At 44.3% G+C, this 23,565-nt stretch overlaps 1 protein-coding gene across 6 annotated transcripts in view; it reads left to right on the forward strand.

Annotated features, from left to right (window-relative positions):
* ppp2r3b (protein phosphatase 2, regulatory subunit B'', beta) overlaps positions 1 to 23,565 on the forward strand; it is an 87,738-nt gene that overhangs the window by 15,100 nt on the left and 49,073 nt on the right. Inside the window, exon 1 of one of the 6 annotated variants that reach the window (XM_055636467.1) lies at positions 14,337 to 14,921. The exons of the other annotated variants lie outside the window; for them this stretch is intronic. Within the exon in view, the coding sequence (XP_055492442.1) occupies positions 14,790 to 14,921 (132 nt within the window). The 5' untranslated portion in view covers positions 14,337 to 14,789. Of the gene's footprint in view, positions 1 to 14,336; positions 14,922 to 23,565 lie in introns of those variants that run through there. 6 annotated transcript variants of the gene reach the window in all.

Below are 23,565 nucleotides of genomic sequence, written 5' to 3' on the forward strand. Positions count from 1 at the left end.
CTCCCCATGACCTGTGAGGGTGTTCTCCGAGATCTTTGGTTTCCTCCCAAACTCCAAAGATGTACTGGTTTTGTAGGTTAATTGGCTTGTGTAAATGTAAAAATTGTCCTTGGCGTGTGTAGGATAATGTGTGGGGATCGCTGGTCGGCACGGTCCCGGTGGGCCAAAAGGCCTGTTTCCATGCTGTATCTCTGAACTAAACTAATTGAACCTCTGTTGCAATGATAAAAATTCCTAATAATTCAAAACTCAGAATAATTTTGCCTCTACTAGATGTTGCTAATGAAAAGAAGTAGTATTTCATCTGATGGGGGGAGAAAAAACTCTAAAGAAATATGCACATGATAATCGGCACAATTGAATTATTGTAATATATATGGTTAATATCTTTGGTTTTGTGTGTGTGTGTGTATGTGTATATATTTATGTGTACGTGTGTATATGTGTATATGTATATCTCTATAATACTAAAACTCTTCCCATTGTTTGTGTTTGTGCTGACGATGTGTCAATCTGCTTTTCCTATCATCTTCCAAATGCTAGGCCACAGCCTTCCCATTTTCATACTCGCGTTTTCCCCGTTGTGGCGATAAAATTAGACTTAGAGCCAAAGAATAACAAAGATCAACACAAATGGTATAAAGATTTAAAATGACTGCCTCCTGGGAAGCTTGGCATCACACTACAATTAATGGAGGTGTTCTGTAAGGTAATCATTAGTCTGTAGTTGATTTTGTAGTTGGTCAGGCTACTGCTGAAAGCACGGGACACCGCTTTCAGGTCAGGCGATGCTCGAGCCTACAGTTCATCCAGGGCTAACCTGAAGAGGGGCATCAGGAAGGCCAAGCACTGCCATAAGCTCAGGATTGAGGAGCACTTCAACAACAACTCCGACCCCCGACGCATGTGGCAAGGCATCCAGGCCATCACGGACTACAGACCCTCCAACATCACCCCCACATCCAGCGACGCCTCCTTCCTTGAGGAGCTTAACCACTTCTATGGCCGCTTCGACAGGGACAATCTAGAGACAGCCATCAAGGCTGTGCTACCTGCCGATCACCAACCCCTCACACTCACCCCCTACGACGTGTACGTGGCACTGAGTAGGACTAATGCACGTAAGGCTGCTGGCCCTGACGGCATCCCCGGGCGCGTGCTCAGTGCCTGTGCTGCGCAGCTGACAGACGTCTGGACTAACATCTTCAACCTGTCACTTGCCCAAGCAGTTGTCCCCACTTGCCTTAAAGCCACCTCCATCGTGCCAGTGCCAAAACACTCCACTGCGGCAAGCCTCAACGACTTCCGCCCAGTTGCACTTACCCCCATCATCACCAAGTGCTTCGAGAGGCTGGTCCTGGCACACCTCAAAAGCTGCCTACCCCCCACACTGGATCCCTATCAGTTTGCCTACCGCAAGAACAGGAGTACGGAGGATGCCATCTCAACGGCACTTCACTCCGCCCTCTCCCACCTTGACAACAGAGACACTTATGTAAGAAAGCTGTTCATCGATTACAGCTCAGCATTCAACACCATTATTCCATCAAAACTGATCACCAAACTCAGTAACCTGGGCATCGACCCCTCCCTCTGCAACTGGATACTGGACTTTCTAACCAACAGACCCCAGTCTGTGAGGTTAGACAAGCACACCTCTTCAACCCTCACCCTGAACACCGGCGTTCCTCAGGGCTGTGTGCTGAGCCCCCTCCTCTACTCCCTCTTCACCTATGACTGCACACCTGTACATGGTACTAACACCATCATCAAGTATGCAGATGATACAACGGTGATTGGCCTCATCAGCAACAACGATGAGCTGGCCTACAGGGAGGAGGTCCAGCACTTAGCAGCATGGTGCGCTGACAACAACCTGGCCCTTAACTCCAAGAAGACCAAGGAGCTCATTGTAGACTTCAGGAAGTCCAGAGGTGGCACGCACACCCCCATCCACATTAACGGGACGGAGGTGGAACGTGTTTCTAGCTTCAGGTTCCTGGGAGTCAACATCTCCGATGACCTCTCTTGGACCCACAATACCTCTACTCTGATCAAGAAGGCTCATCAGCGTCTCTTCTTCCTGAGGAGACTGAAGAAGGTCCATCTGTCTCCTCAGATCCTGGTGAACTTCTACCGCTGCACCATCGAGAGCATCCTTACCAACTGCATCACAGTATGGTATGGCAACTGCTCTGTCTCCGACCGGAAGGCACTGCAGAGGGTGGTGAAAATTGCCCAACGCATCACCGGTTCCACGCTCCCCTCCATTGAGTCTGTCCAAAGCAAGCGCTGTCTGCGGAGGGCGCTCAGCATCGCCAAGGACTGCTCTCACCCCAACCATGGACTGTTTACCCTCCTACCATCCGGGAGGCGCTACAGGTCTCTCCGTTGCCGAACCAGCAGGTCGAGGAACAGCTTCTTTCCGGCGGCTGTCACTCTACTAAACAACGTACCTCGGTGACTGCCAATCCCCCCCCCCCCCCCCCCCCCCCCCCCCCCCAGACACTTATTATTTATTTTTTATTCAAATCGTTTGCTATGTCGCTCTTCAAGGGAGATGCTAAATGCATTTCGTTGTCTCTGTACTGTACACTGACAATGACAATTAAAATTGAATCTGAATCTGAATCATTTTCCCATTGAGAGGAAATTGCATTGGAAGAAATTCAAGGAAATCACTGTTTTACCAAGATGTTTTGTTTAATGATGGGAAATGACAGGGGCCAAGGATACTCCTATGATGATTAATGGAAACTGGTTAGACTGTTCAAGTAAGAAGAAAAGGACACCAGTTTTGCTGATGGGAAGTGGATATTTGGAGGGATCAGTAAAAGATGGAGAAAGGAATTGACTTTGGAAGAAGCAATGGACCTTGGAAGAAATAAAGATATAGGCAAGAAAGAAATTCACAAAGAATGACAGGATGAAATTGGCTCAGTCAGGCAAGAGCAGGACTGCCCTGGTAGATGCTGTGTTGTGGATGTCGAGAAGGAGTTAAGAATTAAGCTATAAAAGGTTTGGATTCATATGACTGTTGATACATTCTGGAACAGTTACTTGATGTTTAGTTGTGTGGGTAGAGGTTAGGAACAAAAAAAGTGTCTTCACTTTACTGGGATTGTATTACAGATCAGCTAATAGCGAACAGGTTTTTGGCAAGTTGCAGAGAGATGTGATTTTTTTTTTAAAAAGGTTATAGTACTAGGGGGATTTTAATTTCCCAAATATTAACTGGGATTGCCTTGATGTAAAAGTCTCAAAAGGGGTGAAATTTTAAGTTGTGTCCGGGAAAGTGTGAGGTGCTACATCTTGGCAGGACAAATCAAAATAGGATGTACATGGTAAATGGTAGGGAATTGAAGAATGCAGGTGAACAGAGCGATCTGGGAATAACTGTGTACAGTTCCCTGAAAGTGGAATCTCATGTAGATAGGGTGGTAAAGAAAGCTTTTGGTGTGCTGGCCTTTATAAATCAGAGCATTGAGTATAGAAGTTGGGATGTAATGTTAAAATTGTACAAGGCATAGTGGTGAGGCCAATTTTGGAGTATGGTGCACAATTTTGGTCGCCTAATTATAGGAAGGATGTCAACAAAATAGAGAGAGTACAGAGGAGATTTACTAGAATGTTGCCTGGGTTTCAGCAACTAAGTTACAGAGAAAGGTTGAACAAGTTAGGGCTTTATTCTTTGGAGCGCAGAAGGTTAAGGGGGGACTTGATAGAGGTCTTTAAAATGATGAGAGGGATAGACAGAGTTGACGTGGATAAGCTTTTCCCACTGAGAGTAGGGAAGATTCAAACAAGGGGACATGACTTGAGAATTAAGGGACAGAAGTTTAGGGGTAACATGAGGGGGAACTTCTTTACTCAGAGAGTGGTGGCTGTGTGGAATGAGCTTCCAGTGAAGGTGGTGGAGGCAGGTTCGTTTTTATCATTTAAAAATAAATTGGATAGTTATATGGACGGGAAAGGAATGGAGGGTTATGGTCTGAACGCAGGTGTATGGGACTAGGGGAGAATACGTGTTCGGCACGGACTAGAAGGGTCGAGATGGCCTGTTTCCGTGCTGTAATTGTTATATGGTTATATGGAAAGCTGAGAAATGGTTCACGTGCAAACAATGTTAGAATGGACACCATGAATGGTGATGCCCTTGGGAGTATTGAAGAAGATGGGGTCCTTGATGTGTAAAGCCAAATATCCCTGAAGATGGCAGCACATTTAGATAATGTGGAAAAGGCATATGGGATGCTGGCCTTCACTATTCAAATAATTAAATGCAAGAGCAAGGAAGTTATGCTCTAACTATGAAACATTGGATAGACCTCAGTAGAATATAGCGTGTAGATGTGAAAGTGCTGTAGAGGATGCAGAGGAATTTCACCTGCCTTGGAGAGGCTAGGTCTGTTTTTCCTGGAACAGAGTTGGCTAAACGGGGACATAATTCTGGGATAGAAAATTGAGAGGTAGAGACTGGGTAGCCTTCTGTATTCTTTTCCCATTATCAGAGGTGACTAAAACTAGAGATCTTTGATTTAGCGTGATCTGAGGGGGAGAGTGCCTGGAATGCACTGCTGGTGAGAATGGTGGAACTAAAGTAGGTTTCAGCATTGAAGAAGTGTCTAACCAAACTCAAATTCCTAGGCATTGAAGGCTACAGGCCAAGTGCTGGAAGATGTTATCAATGTGGATGGATACCTGCTGGTCAGGGTGAATATACTGAGCCGAATGGCCAGTTTGCATTTTGTACGGCTCTATGAAGAGATATAGAGAGATAACAAACACGAGACAAAGTGATACAGAACTCAGCAATTACTGGAAATTTGAAATAGAAATTGCTGGTAAGGCCAAGCAGTTCGGGCAGCACCTGTGTTGATGAAAACTGAGTTAACATTACAGGTTCCTGATTTTCCATGGAACTAGTCAATTCTAACATGTTACCAAAACTGGTTATCTAAAATTGGTGTATTCCTTTAAGCCATTGATCAGCTGGTAAGGTGGACAGAGTAACAGTGGGTGGTATTTAATCCTGATAAGTGGGAGAGGGGGCTTTGGGGGACCAATCAAGGTAGGGCATGCACAATAAACAGTGGTGCATTATGGTGTGCAAGTCCAAAGATCCATGAAAGTGGCAACAGAGGTAGTTCGGGCAGTAAAGCAGGACTAGAAGCTATGTATCTTCATTAGCCAGGCCATAAAATTTAAGAACAAGTAAATCATAGTGCAACATTGGTTAGGTCATTGCTAAAGAACTGTGTACGATTTTGGTTGCCATGGCAGGAAAGGCATGATTGTACTAGAGAGGGTGCAGTGGAGATTCAGCAGGATTTTGCCTTGGGTGGTGTGTTTCTCTTGTATGGAGTGACTGAATGGGCAGAGTTTGTATTTCTTGAAGCAGAGGAGGCTGATAAGGTGCCACAGAAACATATACAATTATGAGGGGCAAAGATGGGATAGATTGTGCAAAACATCCATATAGCAGTGCTATTCGAAGGGGCAAGATGGCGGCGCGACCGGAGCTCGCAGCGACCTCTCCCAGTGAAAGTTCAGTGTATTCGTGGATTTTTGGAGCGAGTGGTGTGTACGAAGAGTGTGTGTCGGAGGAGTGTGTGTATGTGCGTAAGTACGAGCGGCAGGTTCTTTTAAAAATCGGCAGCAAGGCTTCTTGTTGCGGCCTTACCTTACGGAGTGTCCTGGTGGAGCTGAGACTTCTGCGTCGCGTAGGCCCACGGAGGTGCGCAGGCCCACGGAGGCGCGTAGGCCCATGGAGAGCCGCTGCACCCGCACCCGCACCTGGAACAACGCTGGTGGGGAAACATCGCAAGCGGTGTAGTAGAGGGCAGAAGCAGGGGAAACGCGCAGGAGCCTACGCTAGGCTAAACGCGAACCCTCACAAACCGGCAGTGCCTACAGTCATGCTGGCAAATGTCTGCTCCCTCGACAACAAGATGGACTACCTCAGAGCGTGGAGAGCCTCCCAACGAAGCGTGAAGAACTGCTGTGTCTACATCCTAACGGAGACCTGGCTGAATCAGAACATCACAGACGCTGCGATCCAGTTGGAGGGACTTATGCTATACAGAGCTGATAGAGTAGCTTCGCTAGCTGGTAAGGCAAGGGGAGGGGGGCTGGCTGTGTATGTGAACAGATCATGGTGCTGGGATGCTGTGGTGATTTCCACTTACTGCTCACCCCACGTGGAGCTAATGACTGTGAAATGCCGACCCTTCTACTTACCTAGGGAACTAACAGCTGTCTTCATAACGGCTGTCTATGTACCACCGAGCGCGGACGTGAAGGATGCTATGACAGTGCTCTACAACAACATCAGTGAGCAGCAGAGGGAACATCCAGATGCTTTCTTCATGGCAGCTGGGGATTTCAACCAGGCAAGTCTTACATCTGTTCTGCCTAAATTCTACCAGCATGTGAACATTGCAACCAGGGTGAAGAACAAACTAGATCTGGTGTACATCAACATTAAAGATGCATATAAAGCAGCCCCCCTCCCCCATATCGGCAACTCTGACCACTTAGCGGTTATGCTCACACCTGCATACAGACCCAGGGTGAAACAGGACAGGCCAACGGTCAAAGAAGTCAGAACATGGCCACAGGGAGCTACGGCAGCACTACAAGACTGTTTTGAAACCACACAGTGGGCCATTTTCAGAGAGGCAGCAACAGATGACAGTGGCATCAACCTTCAAGAATATACAGAATCCGTCATCGCATACATCAATAAATGTATTGAGGATGTAACGGTGGTAAAAACCATCAGGAGGCGTGCCAATCAGAAACCTTGGCTAACTGGGGAAGTGTGTTCCCTACTGAGAATCCGGAATGCGGCATTCAAATCTGGGGACAACGCAGCATACAAACTGGCAAGGGGTAACCTATCCCGGGGGATCAGGGAAGCGAAGAGGCTGTACGTACAAAAACTCAATAGCCACTTTGCAAATGACAAAGACACACGTCGCTTGTGGCAGGGATTTCATACCATCACTGACTACAAGCCCCCCCCGCTGCGGATATGCCAAAACAACCCCTCCCTACCAGATGAACTGAACGAGTTCTACGCAGGGTTTGAGGTTAAAAACAGCACCCAGACACGTGCACTACTGCCATCTCCCAGTGACCAGTCGCTCAGGCTGTCCACAGCCGGAGTTAAAAAGGCCTTTGCCAGCGTCAATCCACGCAAAGCTGCAGGGCCGGACAACATTCCTGGATGCGTTTTAAGAGACTGTGCCGAGCAACTGAAAGACGTCTTCACAGACATTTTTAACATCTCACTCAGCCAGGCAGTAGTGCCCAACTGTCTTAAGAGTGCCACCATCGTCCCTGTCCCGAAGAAACCAAACCCAGCCTGCCATAATGACTTTCGACCAGTGGCCCTAACACCCATTGTAATGAAGTGTTTTGAGCGACTAGTTATGCAGCACATCAAAAATAGTCTACCTGCCGACCTAGACCCACTGCAGTTCGCCTACAGAGCCAACCGATCCACAGAGGACGCAGTCTCAACAACACTGAACCTCGTATTGTCACATCTCGATCGGAAAAATACCTATGCCAGGATCCTCTTCATAGACTTCAGCTCTGCTTTCAATACAATCATTCCGCAGCAGCTGGTGGAGAAGTTGGAGCTATTGGGGGTTGATGCTGGCACATGCAACTGGGTCCTGAACTTTCTGTCACAACGGCAGCAGACAGTCAGGGTGGGCAGTAGGACATCAAAAACCATAGCCGTGAGCACTGGCTCACCCCAAGGCTGTGTCCTAAGCCCCCTTCTGTTTAGTCTGCTGACACACGACTGTACTGCCAGACTCAATAACAACTTCATCAACAAGTTCGCTGATGACACAACAGTGGTGGGTCTCATCAGTGACAATGATGAATCGGCGTACAGGATGGAGGTGGAGCTGCTCACAGGTTGGTGCAAATCCCACAACCTCATTCTTAACGTGGGAAAAACTAAGGAGATGGTGGTTGACTTCAGGAGGGCGGGGAAACAACACCATACACCTCTGCACATCGACGGAGCTGATGTGGAAAGGGTCAGCAGCATGAAGTTCCTAGGACTACATCTGTCTGATGACCTGACGTCCACGGCCAACACCACAGCTCTGGTCAAGAGAGCCCAGCAGCGACTTCACCCTCTCCGAAGACTACGTAAAGCAGGCCTCCCCACTACACACCTACGGACTTTTTATAGGGGGACTGTCGAGAGCACATTGACCTACGGCATCACTTCCTGGTTCGGGAGCTGCAAGGCGTACGAACGGCACCAACTAGACAGGATAGTGAAGACCGCCAGCAGGATTATTGGTGCTCCACTCCCGTTCCTGCTGGACATATACAGGAAGAGATGTATCAGCAGAGCCATCTCCATCATCAAAGACCCTTACCACCCATCGCATGACATTTTCTCCATCCTGCCATCTGGGAAGAGGTACAGGAGCATTAGCTGCAAAACCAGCAGGATGCTCCTCAGCTTCTTCCCACAGGCTATAAGACTGCTAAATGGACTTTGCCCCCTGCCAAGTATCGCGCACAAACCCCCACACTGCAGCAGAGCCACTGTTGTGCCGCTGCCGGTCGGAACGCCAGTTGAATGTTTAGTAGAGTGTTAAATTTGTTCATGATACATGTATTTTTTTTATTTCTATTTATTTTTCATGCACACTGAATGGACACTGGTTGAGCAACGTTTTTTTGTTTCCTCTGGGTATGCGAATACTCAGGAAATGACAATAAAGATATACTATACAATACAATACAATACAATATTTTAAACTAGAGAATGCAAGTTTAGGCTAAGAGGTTTAGAAGGGATATGAGGAAGAAGTTTTTCACTCTGTAATGAGAATCTGGGATGCACTGCCTGAGTAGGTGTAGGAAAGTACTCTCATAGCATTTAAGTTTCTAGGCAAGTACTTAAAACCTAAGGCAGAAACTATTAGACCAATGCTGGCAAATGGGATTGGTATAGATCGATACTTGATGGTCAGTATGGACATGGTGAACTAAATAGGCTATTTTTGTGCTGTAAGACTGACTCTGACAGTGAGCCAGATTAACTGGTCTCAAAATCATCTCTCACCCGACACCCATCCATGTAACAAAAATGAAAATGTAACGAGAACTTGGTCAGTAAAGTAATATCTATGCAAAGAGGCACCAGCTAATATTTCTGACTTTGTCAATTATCCTTCTTCAGAACTTTCTCTAGAGGTTAGATTGTGGCTGGTATTCAAAGTGGAGGTACATATGCTTTTGAAAGATGCATTAATTGAGGGTTATGTGGGAGAGGCACATAAGAGTTGGGCAGATCGGCTGTGATCATATTGAATGACAAGTCAAGCTTGAAGGACCAGATGCTATACTTCTATTTTCTCGTCCTCTACATTTCAGTTTGTCTTTCCACAATTGCTACGTGATCTGATTATTGACAGCATTTTGTTCTCATTACGTTCTTGCAGCATCTGTAGTTTTTTTTTATTAGTAACTTCTAGTTTGAATGTACTCTTAAAGGTATTCAATTACAGTGCCACATAATACTTGGTCAAACTCTGCAGTTGCTAATGTTAATACTCTGCTGATCTTGCATACTGTAATGTTCTAATTTAGAAAATAGTAAAATACCAGGATACGAGAGCATTCTGAAAGGATTAGTTAAAAATACAAATTGCATCTCGGATGCAGCCCACAACAGCTGGTGCATGTACGTGGGTAACTTTAGCTTGCGCTATTAACAAAGTTAGCCAGAACATCTTATTGTATTTCTGTTTTACTAAGTTAATCAAATGTGATCCTTTCATTTAGAGATCACTTGTTTAAAAATTACTTTATCTCCCTCCAACTGTTTGTACTTTGTTTTGAATGTCACCCAGTACTTTTTCCTTGTGTTTTTAAAAGGTTTTGTTGGGGAGGAGAGGCATATGTTTGCACTGTAGAACATAGTGTTAATTTTAGAAATAATGGCAAGTTTTTTTTGGACGTGGGGCCATTATTCAAAAATGGAAAGCACTTTCGACTTGAAAAGAGTGGTTTGACAATTCTGGTTTTGATGATTTTGTCACCACATGTGAATTTCATCGCAATCCAGCTTGTAGGAAGCATTGGCATTTCCCTCATGTTGACTAACATTTTGGGTGAGAGTAGATTGTACTTCCTTCAGAAGAAGCTTTAATTATCACTAGACTAAGTGGGACCCATTGGGTCTCATTCTCACAAGAGGGGGCTGGTCCCCCAACGCGATATTCCACCTCTCCACTAATTCCAATATTGGTGGCCAGTGGAGGGGGATGGCTTTCTGGAGTGCTTGTCTGGGTATTGTGGGCCGAAGGGACTGATTTTCAGAGGCTAGTATGGACATTGGGGGCCGAATGGATATTCTTGAACTCACAATTCAGTCAGTCATGGCTGGTGGGCTGGCAGTCCACTCGCTCATGGCTGGTGGGCTGGCAGTCCACTCGCCCGTGGCTGGTGGGCTGGCAGTTCACTCGCTCGTGGCTGGTGGGCTGGCAGTCCACTCGCTCATGGCTGGTGGGCTGGCAGTCCACTCGCCCGTGGCTGGTGGGCTGGCAGTTCACTCGCTCGTGGCTGGTGGGCTGGCAGTCCACTCGCTCATGGCTGGTGGGCTGGCAGTCCACTCGCCCGTGGCTGGTGGGCTGGCAGTTCACTCGCTCGTGGCTGGTGGGCTGGCAGTTCACTCGCTCATGGCTTGAGGACACACACACACACACACACACACACACCATCACTCCCTCACACACACACACGCACCCTCCATCTCACACACACACGCACACACGGCGCACACACACACACACACACACACACACACACACACACACACACACACACTCCCACACACACCACTCACTCACACACACACACACCCACACACACTCACACACACACACACACACACACCCACACACACACACACACACACACACACACCCTCACACGCACACCCACACACACACGCACACACACACACACACACACACCCACACACACACACACACACACACCCCCCATCACACGCACACACACACACACACACCCCCCCCCCCCCCCCCCCCCACCCTCCCCCCCCCTCCCTCCCTCCCTCCATCTTCTTGCGTATGGCGTGCATAGCCTAAAGTTGTAGGAAAACTTGTTCTATTTGATTGTGCACACCGGGTTGATTGCATTTGTCGAAACAGGGCGGACCACGTGAAGGTTGCAATCTCCCACCCGGCACCCTCCATCTCACACACACACTCCGTCTCACACACACACACACACACTCCATCACACACACACACACCATCTCACACACACACACACACCCTCCATCTCACACACTCACACCCTCCATCTCACACACACACACACCATCTCTCTTTCACACACACACACCCTCCATCTCACACACACACACACCCTCCATCACACACACACACACACACTCACCCACACTCTCTCACACACACACACACACACACACACACACACACACACACACACACACACACACACCCTCCATCTTCTTGCGTATGGCTTGCACAGCCTAAAGTTGTAGGAAAACTTGTTCTATTTGATTGTGCACACCGGGTTGATTGCATTTGTCGAAACAGGGTGGACTACGTGAAGGTTGCAATCTCCCACCCCGCACCCTCCATCTCTCTCACACACATACACACACACACACACACACACACACACACACACACACACACACATACACACACCATTATACACACACACTCCATCACGCGCACACACACACACACCCTCCTTCGTGCGCACACACCCTCCTTCGCGCGCACACACACACACCCTCCATCACTCACACACATACTCTGACACACAGTCACCTACACACATACACCCTCCATCTCTCACACACCCTCCATCACTTACGCACACACTCATGCACATTCTCACACACACTCTTGAATCTACTCGCGCGGCCTCTGGACTGAGCGGGACTTCTGGAGTGAGCGGGATTTCCGGAATCAGTGCGACCTCCGCACTGAATGGGACTTCCGGAGTGAGCGGGACTTCTGGAATGAGCGTGATCTCTGGACTCAGCCATAGCGTCGAATCACAGTTCACTCAGCACGGCATAGACTCGCAGTTCAGTCAGTGCGACTTGTAGACTCACAGTTCTGGACTCTACTCTCACTCCCAGCTTCCAGGCTGACTGACTCGCGTCTGGCCTCCGGGGCTTTATTCTCCTGGCCCCCGGAAGGGGCGTTACCTTCATCATGGTGATTGACAGGTGAGAAGACCAATCTGCTGATGTCACGAATTTTTTAAACCTTCATAACTTTTCTATTATTTCACCAATCGGAACAAACATTGGGGTGCTTGGAGCGGAGTAGAACGGTGAGTAAGATGGCGAAAAAATCATAGCGATATAGGGTAGCGTTCTTGCGAAATTTTATTTACAACGTAGACCAGAAGTGGTCAAGATGAGAGTTTTAATAATATAGATAGATTGATGTGACAATTTATCAAAATTTAACAAAGTTATGCAAACAATTGGAATGTCCGAATTTGTTCTATGTACATAATTATTTAATCATACCACTGTATCTCTTTGATGGACTATTTCGTTAAGTAGAATGGAAGCAATGTACAATCAGTATTGTATTTGGAATTTCAGTAGATGGTTATAGAGTTATGTAGCAAGGGAATAGACCAGGTCTGCGCTGACCATAGTATCCATTTGCAATAATCCTGCGCTAAATCCATTTTTATTATCCCCAAATGTTATCACACGCTTACAAACTAGGAGCAATTTTCAGTGGGAGTTAATATTATAGGATCTAGACTTTGCATTGGAGCTGACCAGTATTGACACACTGGAAAGGCTGATAACCTGAAAACGTTGGCATATAGGAGGGAACCTGCAAGATGGGGAGAGCATGCAAACTCCGCACAGACTGCGCCAGAGGTCAGTTTTGAACCTGATTGCAGGAGCTGTGAGGCAATTCCTTTACTAGCCATGTTATTGTGCTGCCATTCATGAGGAATCCAAGGAAATTTCAAGTGAAATGAAGAGGAGAAAGTTGTTGCAACAATGATATGTCCTTTGCATATTTGAGTTGTTAAAATAATGCATTTTAAGCTAAATTGAATATGCTTACCTACATTTTTTTCTGGCATCAAGTTACAACAGTTACAAATTAGATTATATGCAGACTATATTGTGTGTATTTGTATTATAATGTATAATAATACATTATTTAGTAAATAATTTTGATATTTTTTCAAAGTGTTATTTGTTCACAAAACATCACGTTGGCCTCAGAAATGATATCTAGTCATCTCTTCTTATGGCAAAGCTTGGAATAGTATGTCTGCTTTAATGAATCTGATGCTTGGCAAGTGGAAGAAGTAGCTTTCCCAAAAGAGCCAACTAATTGTAATTGGATCCTTATTTCTGGGGCTGTTAGTTCACTAATCTTCCTAGCAGATTTGGAGGATTTTGCATTGCTGGTATCTTTCCAGTGCCTTAATATACATGTGGTATCTTGTCCAACTTTTTGAAGCATACAGGAATACAGAGATCACTTCTACCCTATAAACTATGAATGGCGAACCAAGTTTGATGTCTTGATCTGTAAACAGCTATTTCTGTAATTGAAAGGTTTGTTGGTGAATTTCATCACATCTGTTTTACTGAGAGCAGACAACATCTTAAAAAAAAAAAAAAAACACCTCATAAAACTCCACTTGTGATAGTCTGTGGTTCTCGAATAGAATTATCAATTAGTGTAGACACCACAAACTGAAATGGAAGTTATTCTTTCTCCCAAACATTTCTCAAAGAAGGTAAAAGCCTTCCTTTTCCTGACTGCCGCTGTGCGATGCCCGATATCAGTCAATTCTTCTACCTGCAATAGCTATGCGGTGCATTAAATACACAAATGCCCACAAACACCTAATTCATGAAATTACTTGGGGTATTTGGTGTTTATTGAAAAGATTGTGATACTGAATGTGTTCATGAATTCTATTGACCTACTCTGGTTAAATGATCGAGGAATGTGTTCTATTAACTAGTTAATCTGAAAAACTGAATCGGCAAGATGCTGGATCAATTTAGGTTTACCCACGAATTAAATATAAAAACAGCAAGAATGAGCATTTTTTCTTTTTAAATGCGGACTCGGTTGCTATAATTGACATATGATCTATGGATAACACAGATGACGCCGTTGAACTTGCAATGTGCTGAATGCCACTTAGAGGTTGGATCAACAAGGAAAATGAAACTTATTTGACTGAACAGCCTATTGGCGCACAACTGGAAATTTCAGTCGGTTGAGCTACCGTCAGTCGTCTGTAACAGAAGAAAAGTAGTTGATAGCTGTGGCTATAAATTCGAGCTTCGGTGCATTCTTTTATATCTCAGTGTGTCTTGTCCAGATTGATTATTACTTGTCAGCGGGGCTGGGTCGCAAACAACAGGTTTGTTTCTTTACATAACCAGCCATTAAGACTTTGGAATGTGACTGCGCAAAGGGCTGGCCCCAAAGTGACTACAGTTTCAGCACTTTGTCTACGCCAAGATCTGTGTGATGTATGGAGCAGTATGTTAAGCGTACTTTAATATCGTTACACAGAATCACAGATGGTGTTTGAGGTCAAGACTGGATTTGATAAAACTGGAACTAGCTGATCTTATGTAGCCAAATTTTATGGTTCATTTTGTTTGGACCTTTCTTCTTTTTGACATAGTCTCTCCAATCTGAAACTATATACGCACCCCAGCTTTGACAATGATGATAAAGGATACTTCACTGCGCCAAGATCCAGATCTCGGGAAGGAGTTGGCTTTGCTCGCTCGGGGATGTGACCTTGTCTTTCCGTCAAGATTCAAGAAGAGGCTGAAGGCTTTTCAGCAAGTTCAGGTTGTGATATGTTTTATCCAGTTTAATTTTAAAGCCTAAACATTTTATATGTGCTTGGCAAACACTTTTAATGTATTGACCCAGGTCTGGGCAATAAACTACTTGGACAAAAGTAAGTGATTTGGCTTAATAGATTATAATTAGCAACCTTGATTTGTGAAGCAGAGGGCATAATTTAGAGTAAATTAATATGTAAACTGAAATAGTATTCGGTTAACTTTTTTTTTGGAGCCTGAACGTATTCCACAGAAATAAAGCACAAGCTGAAATTTCTGCACTTAATATTTGCAAATCTCGTTTAATATTTTACGGTGCTGTTCTTTTAAGGGAAAAGTTGGCAAATAGATCTATTAGGCATTTGGGACATTATTTGAATTTGGAAAGCTGTGGAATGTGGTCCATAAATACATACATGTGTCTGTGTATAGTAAGATAGCTTGTGGTTATATTACTGGACCAAGAATTTAGAGGGCCAAACTAAGAGTTGGGCGAAAAGTCTATATTCCACCAAAGCACCCAAGGAATTTAAATGTAGTTAAGCTTTTTTTAATAAAAAACTAGAATATAAAGCCAAGACTGGCAGCAATTAAACTATTTGATTATTATAATTTAAAACTCTCATGGTTCACTAATATCTTTACAACAACATGCCTATTACCTTTTGTCTGGTCTTCTCTGTGAACACTAATCTAGAACGGTGTGGTTACACAGTACACCCCTCGTATGTTAAGGGCAATGGCAGTGACATGTTCTGAATAAGTTAGCTACATTTACTATGTTTATTCTTCTGTTTTTACCCCTCCCCCACACCTACTCATTTTAGATTTGCCATCAGCAAGTTTTTTAGCATTGGGTTTGTTATTATTCCTGTTCATAGCTGATAACTAATATTTATCTATTTGCTGACAAGATCAGAATGCCATTGTATTTGAGGCTCTAAGGTGGCTGAATTCTTACTTGTCCTTAACTAAACTCCATGAAGCCATTTAAGGATTGTTTGAGTCTTTATGCATTCAGTTTATTGCCGTCTTAAACACCTCAGATCAGATTTTGGTGGAGGAGTAAAGCTTTCAATGCCAACTATTACTGTGCATATGGGCCAAGAGTTTCCAGCATCAACATGTGCAATAATGTGAAGAAATTCACAAGTTCCTGCCTTTCCTTCTCTGTTAGCTCTTCAAACGATTCAATTAAACATCTTGAATGGTGTGAAGTTGCAATACTGATACTGGCTATGCATGCCAAGAAATATGTTTTATCCACTCCAGCTGGTGAGCTCTTAAAATACATGGACACATTTTTAATTACCATTATACAACCTCTTTAGCTCTGAATGTTACTTTTAAATGTATGGAGGGATCATGCTCTTTCAGGTTGTAGTTATTTTCTATTTTCTATTGCTTTCCAATGTCATTTGTTTTTCTCTTTACTTCTTTAGTATACATAACATATGTTCTGCTTCCTGATTTAGAATTGAGTGCCTCAGTAGGCATTCTTCATTCTGGTTATTGCTAGTTTGAGGGCAATTAAAGGTTTATCATATTGCTGGTAAATCCAGATAAGAAAACCAGATTCCATCCGCTGAAGCACATCTTTTACGACAACATGGATGTTTCATGATCACCATTATTGATGCTACTTTTTTTAAATTACAGATTTAAATATTTGATTTTAGATTCCAAGGTGCCATGTTGAATCTTGGATTAACAATCATTAATTCTTCCATCTTACATGACCATTAATCCTATAAAGTAAAATTTCCTCCAACCAGTTATATTTCCCCCACTCCAAAGTTTACCATAAACAAAAAGAGACTGTAACCTCTGCATCCTATTGGAGCCAGAGCTGAGTTTTGAAACCCGTTCCTTCCTTGCCACACAGCTGATCTCCATTACTTCATCCATCTATTTCTACCATAACCCATCAATACTAAACTGATGCTTTGGTTATTGTAGGGCGCAACTATTACAGTAATCTCTTGGTTGTCTTATTTTGCAGGACCCCCCCCACCCTCCCCCTTTCCGGCATGTTCCAGATTAGTTTCATCTTTGTTTATTGACTTCTTAGAGCAGACTGCAACTGAAGTTAAAAAAAATATTGGTCTTTAGATTTAATTTATCCATCTCTGTATTTGAAAATGTTTTTTGCAGCAAAATATTGACAATATTCTGTCAGTTGTAATATTTTGTGCTTTTAATTCATGAATGTATAAGGAAACCAGTGGTAAAATACACCTGGAACTTTATTCATGGAAACTGGGTCCTTGACTTCCTCCATTGGCTGACCTCAATCCATGTGGATCAGTAACTATATCTCCTCCTCCTCTGACCATCAACACAGGTGCATCACAAGGCTGCGTGCTTAGCCCCCTACTCTCTTTACACACATGACTTTGGCTAAGCATAACTTCGATACCATCTATAAATTTGCTGACAACACTACTTTTGTTTGCGAATTCACAAGTGGTGATGAGTCGGTGTACAGAAGAGAGCTGGAACATCTGATTGAGTGGTGCTGCAACAATAACCTCTGGCAACAAGACCAACAAACTAATTGTTGACTTCAGAAAGGGGAAGTTGGGAAACAGTGCAGCAGTTTTCATTGGTGGGTTCAATCTATATCAGTAAGTGGCTGAATGGTCTAAGGTCCAATATTAAGTCTAAATGTTTTTATGGGTACAAAGGAGAACGCAAAGAGACTATTGGGGATATAGACGAGCTAAGTTAGAAGGGCAAGAACAAGATAGAGTATTATGCGGGGGAATATTGGATATTCATTTTGGTGCACAAAATAGAAAAGCTCAGATTTTTTTTCTCATGTTCTAAGAGCAGAATCGGGCCATTCAGCCCTTCAAGCCCACTCCACCATTCAATCGTGGCTGATCTATTTTTCCCTCCCAAATAGCAATGTTACAAAATTTTGAGATTTTAAAAATCAAGTCTGCAATTTATCCCATCAGATAAAGCATAACAATAAGTTTAATTTGACACCAAATTCACTTTCATATCTCAAGTATTAAAAAAGTTATGGCCATTTTCATACTCGGAAATTAGCATCTTGTTCCCTATTGATTTTCAATGGACATTACAAAAAAGCTGTGATCTTGGATAGTCAAAAGCCCATTTCTTAAGGAAAGATTAACATTTTTAAATAGCCTAAGTGTCCAAAGATTATTCACAAATAATTCACAATATAACATGATTTTTATATCTAATTTACATTAATTTATAGGCCAAATGGAAGGAATTTAGTGTTCAATTGCTGTAAATAAATGCCCATTTAAATCGGTTTTCTAGTGGGTTCATGTGAACGCGCTGGTTTAGAACGTTGACATCGCGCTGGATTAGTGCCCTCAAATGCCGAGAAAAATACTGCGGGATATAAAAAGCCCAAAATGAACTACTCGCTATAGATAACTTGATATATAGGGTTATATATATGCCCCATTTAATGTAAAAATAAGGTACATACCTTTAATTGTTTGCTTTATAAAACCCTGGGGCTGCGAGAGGTTGCGGAATCAGACAGTAATTTTAAAACTATTATAACTATATTATCGAGGCCTATAAAACTAATAATACCTTTTGCGACCGGGTCTTGCAGCGATTTTTCGTTAATGATTTACTAGGCTGAACATCTGCGATTAGTACAGCCTAGTAAAAATCGCGTTTTAAACCCGCCCCCTCCAAACAGCGCCAAAATCGCGGACCTGGCTGTGGGCAGATTCCCAATGACGATTCAGGTAGGTTTTGTAACATACCTATCCCAAGCCCATAACCCTTGACACCTTTACCAAAACTGCTCACAATACTCCAAATGCAGTCATGAAGGATTGCGTAATGTTGATAATTTAAGGGTCTTGGATGTTCCTGGACACAAGTTGTCAAAGGTTAACATGCAAGTGTAGAAAGCAGTAAAAGCAGCAAGTAGTATCTTGGCCTTTTTATTAAGAGAAGATTTGAAAACTGGAGTGTAGGACTGTGGACATCACAACTGGAGATGACTAATATAAAGAGAAGAGGGAAGTGATGAGGCAAAAGTCAAGTGATTGGTAGACGGAGGTGTGAAGAATGACTGACCGATGGAGCTAGGTAGAGGAGGATGCAGGGTTGTGACCTGAAATGGTGACAATTCCTCTATTTTCCCCCTCGCCACAGATCTTGCTTGACCTGCCGAGTTCCTCCATCGGACTTGTTGTTGCACCAGACCCTAGCATCTGCATTCTCTTTTGTCTCCATACCCACAATATTGTGTCTAACAAAAAAGGATATACTGGCCAGAGAAAAAAATCTAACAAGGATTCATTACACTGTTTCTAGAGATGACAGAATTGTCATGCAAGGAGAGGTTAAGTAAGTTGCAACAGTATTCTCTAGGGTTTAGAAAAATAAGAGATCTCATTGATAACAGACAAAGTTCTTAAATAGATGTTCAGCCGAGATTCGAGATATTTCCCATTATTGACTGATGTTGGGTTGGAGGCACAGATGAAGGGAAGATGCTTCAGACTGAGATAAGGAACAACTCTTCATTCAAGTGGTGAATCTGTGGAGGATCAAGATTCAAGATTCAATTTATTTGTCATTTGGACCCCTTGAGGTCCAAACGAAATGCCGTTTCTGCAGCCATACATTACATCACAAACAAATAGACCCAAGACACAACATAATTTACATAAACATCCATCACATCGCTGTGATGGAAGGCCAAAAAAACGTATCTCTCCACTGCACTCTTCCCCCCCCCCCCCGATGTCAGAGTCAAAGTCAAAGCCCCCGGCTGGCGATGGCGATTGTCCCGCGGCCATTAAAGCCACGCCGGGTGGTGCGAGGTCGCACAACGGGTCTTGGTGTTAGAGCCCCCGGCGTGCGCTCACAGAGTCCCGCGGCCATTCCAAGCCGCGCGGGGCGGTGATGTCAGGCCCCGCTCCAGGAGCTCTTCGACCCCGCAACTCGGGCGGGAGAAGTCGCCGTTGCGAGAGCCCTGAAAAGCGGTCTCCCTCCAGGAACCTGCGGGCTCCCGGTGCCGCCGTCCGCCAGACCCGCAGTTGCAGCCTCCGAATCTCCGGAGGTCGGGCCGCAGCAGCAGCAGCGCTCCACCACCGCTCCACCCGCTCTGGACTCGGCCAGCTCCGCGACGGTGAGGTGAGTCGTCGGCACCAGAGTCCCCGGTCTTCTCCTGTTGGAGGCCGCTCCACGTTGCAGCCCCAACGACAACGGAGACCCGACAAGAAAAGGTCGGGTCTCCCGTGCAGGGAGAGATTTAAAAGTTACCCCCTCCTTCCCACCCCCCCACACACACACCCCAACAAAAAATAACAAAAACTACATAGAAACATAGACAAAAAATAATAAAAACGCGGACGGGCTGCAGAGGCTGCTGCTGACGAGAGTCGCGCCGCCTACCAAAGTCGGGAGAAGGCTTAGCCATTGTGTTCTTGGAAAATACATATTGATAGATTTGTGGAGGGATTAGGGGATAGTGTTAGAAATAGCATGGACCTGGAAGATGATAACGAATTGCAGCGCTGACTCTGAGCCAGTTTCATTACACCTGGCCCTACCTGATGTTATGATGCAGAGACCTTTAAAGATATAAAAACCAGTAAATGGGTAAGAGCATGGTAAATGGTATACTATGTTTGAATGTAAGATCATCCACTTTTAAGTTAAAAATAGAAAAGTAGTAATTTTCCTATAAACAATGAGAGATTGGAAAGTGGTGTTCAAGAGGATGTGGGTATTGCTGCATACATATCAGTAGAAATTGCAGACATTTCAGATATGAGGATAGATTTTGTTTGTATTCCTTGGAGCAGAGGAGGCTGATGGGGACCTGACAGATGTCCCAAATTATGACCAGCATAGTAAAACCAGGGGGCATGGGTTTTGGATGAGGAGAAAGAATTAGATGAGTGCTGAGGAAAAACGTTGGTATAATATGGAACACACTGCCCATGAAGGTGATAGAAACTGCAATTCACACATTTAAAGTATCTGGATAGGCCAAGCGACAGAGACTACAGCAGGACTCTCACTTAACTTTTTTTCTCTGTTGCTAGCCGGTCAACCTAGGCAGCTTTTTAGGTTGCCAAATGACAGTTTAGGTGGTCATTTAAGATGGCTTGCATGACGCGTGCGATTATGTGCTTGGACAAAGTGCGTAGTTACCAATCTGAATTATGCTCAATGAAGCATTCACATATTATTTCTGCTTCAAATAAAGTCACAAACCAAACATATTCACCAATCAAGACATGATTATATACCACAATGACATGCAGCAAAATTATAATACAGTATCTCAACTCTTACACTTTGCAATGAATGCAATTTCTATTATTTATTTCCACTTCCAAACAATAATGTGGTTAGATTATTCAGCGTATGATCAACCTCGGTGAGACCAACCTTGGTGGTCGCTTCGCACAACACCTTCACTCAGTTCACAATAACCAACCTGATCTCCCGGTCGCTCAGCACTTCAACTCCCCCTCCCATTCCGAATCCGACCTTTCTGTCCTGGGCCGCCTCCATGGCCAGAGTGAGGCCCACCGTAAATTGGAGGAGCAGCACCTCATATTTCGCTTGGGCAGTTTATACCCCAGCGGTATGAACATTGACCTCCAATTTCAGGTAGTCCCTGCTTTCTCCTCCCTTCCCAGCTCTCCCTCAGCCCACTGACTGCATCTCTTCCTTTCTTCTTCCCGTCCCCCCCCCTCATCCACGCATCAGTCTGAAGAAAGGTCTCGGCCCAAAACATCGCCTATTTCCTCCGCTCCATAGATGCTGCCTTACCCGCTGAGTTTCTCCAGCATATTTGTCTACCCATTCACACAAGTTCTGTTATCCCACTATCCTCACCCACTCCCTACACATTAGGAACAATTTTACAGATACAAGTTAACCTACAAAGCCAATGCATCTTTGGGATGTGGGAGGAAACCCACACGCTTGTAGGGAGAATGTGGAAATTCAACGCAGTCAGTGCCCGAGGACAGGATCGAACACAGATCTCTGGTGTGTGAGGCAGCAAGTCTACCAGATGTGCCACTATATTTTGTTTTATACGTTGATAACTTCGGTTACTAAAAATATAAAACACACAATTTTCAGACTAAAAGCTCTAAGTGGGGTAAGGGGGAACGGTACAAAAGGGACGGATTGCATCTTAACAGGTGTGGGCCCAGCATTCTGGCAGGCAGGTTTGCCACTGCTACACGGGTGGTTTTAAACTGAATAAGGGGGGTGGGGTGTCGAATGGGATAGTGGAGGATGGAGTTAAAGGAAAAGGGTTTCTAAATGTGTGAGCGTAGAGACAGAGGGGTGTAAAATGAGGGTAGAAGCAATAGGTAGCAAGGTGAAAAGTATAAGTGGCAGGCAGACAAAACCAGGGCAAAAATCAAAAAGGGCCACTTTTCAACATAATTGTATAAGGGGTAAGAGTGTTGTAAAAACAATCCTGAAGGCTTTGTGTCTCAATGCAAGGAGCATTCGTAATAAGGTGGATGAGTTGAATGTGCAGATAGCTATTAATGACTATGATATAGTTGGGATCACGGAGACATGGCTCCAGGGTGACCAAGGCTGGGAGCTGAACATCCAGGGATATTCAATATTCAGGAGGGATAGAGAGAAAGGAAAAGGAGGTGGGGTAGCGTTGCTGATAAGAGAGGAGATTAACGCAATGGAAAGGAAGGACATTAGTTTGGAGGATGTGGAATCGGTATGGGTAGAGCTGCGAAACGCTAAGGGGCAGAAAACGCTGGAGGGTGTTGTGTACAGGCCACCTAACAGTAGTAGTGAAGTTGGAGATGGTATCAAACAGGAAATTAGAAATGCGTGCGACAAAGGCAAAACAGTTATAATGGGTGACTTCAATCTACATATAGATTGGGTGAATCAAATTGGCAGGGGTGCTGAGGAAGAGGATTTCTTGGAATGTATGCGGGATAGTTATCTAAATCAACATGTAGAGGAACCAACGAGAGAGCAGGCTATTTTAGACTGGGTATTGAGTAATGAGGAAGGGTTAGTTAGCAATCTTGTTGTACATGCCCCCTTGGGCAAGAGTGACCATAATATGGTTGAGTTCTTCATTAGGATGGAGAGTGACATTGTTAATTCAGAAACAATGGTTCTGAACTTAAAGAAAGGTAACTTTGAGGGTATGAGACGTGAATTGGCCAAGATTGACTGGCAATTAATTCTAAAAGGGTTGACGGTGGATATGCAATGGAAGACATTTAAAGACTGCATGGATGAACTACAAAAATTGTTCATCCCAGTTTGGCAAAAGAATAAATCAGGGAAGGTAGTACATCCGTGGATAACAAGGGAAATCAGGGATAGTATCAAAGCGAAGGATGATGCGTACAAATTAGCCGGAAAAAGCAGCATACCGGAGGACTGGGAGAAATTCAGAGACCAGCAGAGGAGGACAAAGGGCTTAATTAGGAAAGGAAAAATAGATTATGAAAGAAAACTGGCAGGGAACATAAAAACTGACTGCAAAAGTTTTTATAGATATGTGAAAAGAAAGAGATTAGTTAAAACAAATGTAGGTCCCTTGCAGTCAGAAACAGGTGAGTTGATCATGGGGAACAAGGATATGGCGGACCAATTGAATAACTACTTTGGTTCCG

Source organism: Leucoraja erinacea, chromosome 6 (assembly GCF_028641065.1).
Source record: "Leucoraja erinacea ecotype New England chromosome 6, Leri_hhj_1, whole genome shotgun sequence".
NCBI classification, from domain to species: domain Eukaryota; kingdom Metazoa; phylum Chordata; class Chondrichthyes; order Rajiformes; family Rajidae; genus Leucoraja; species Leucoraja erinaceus.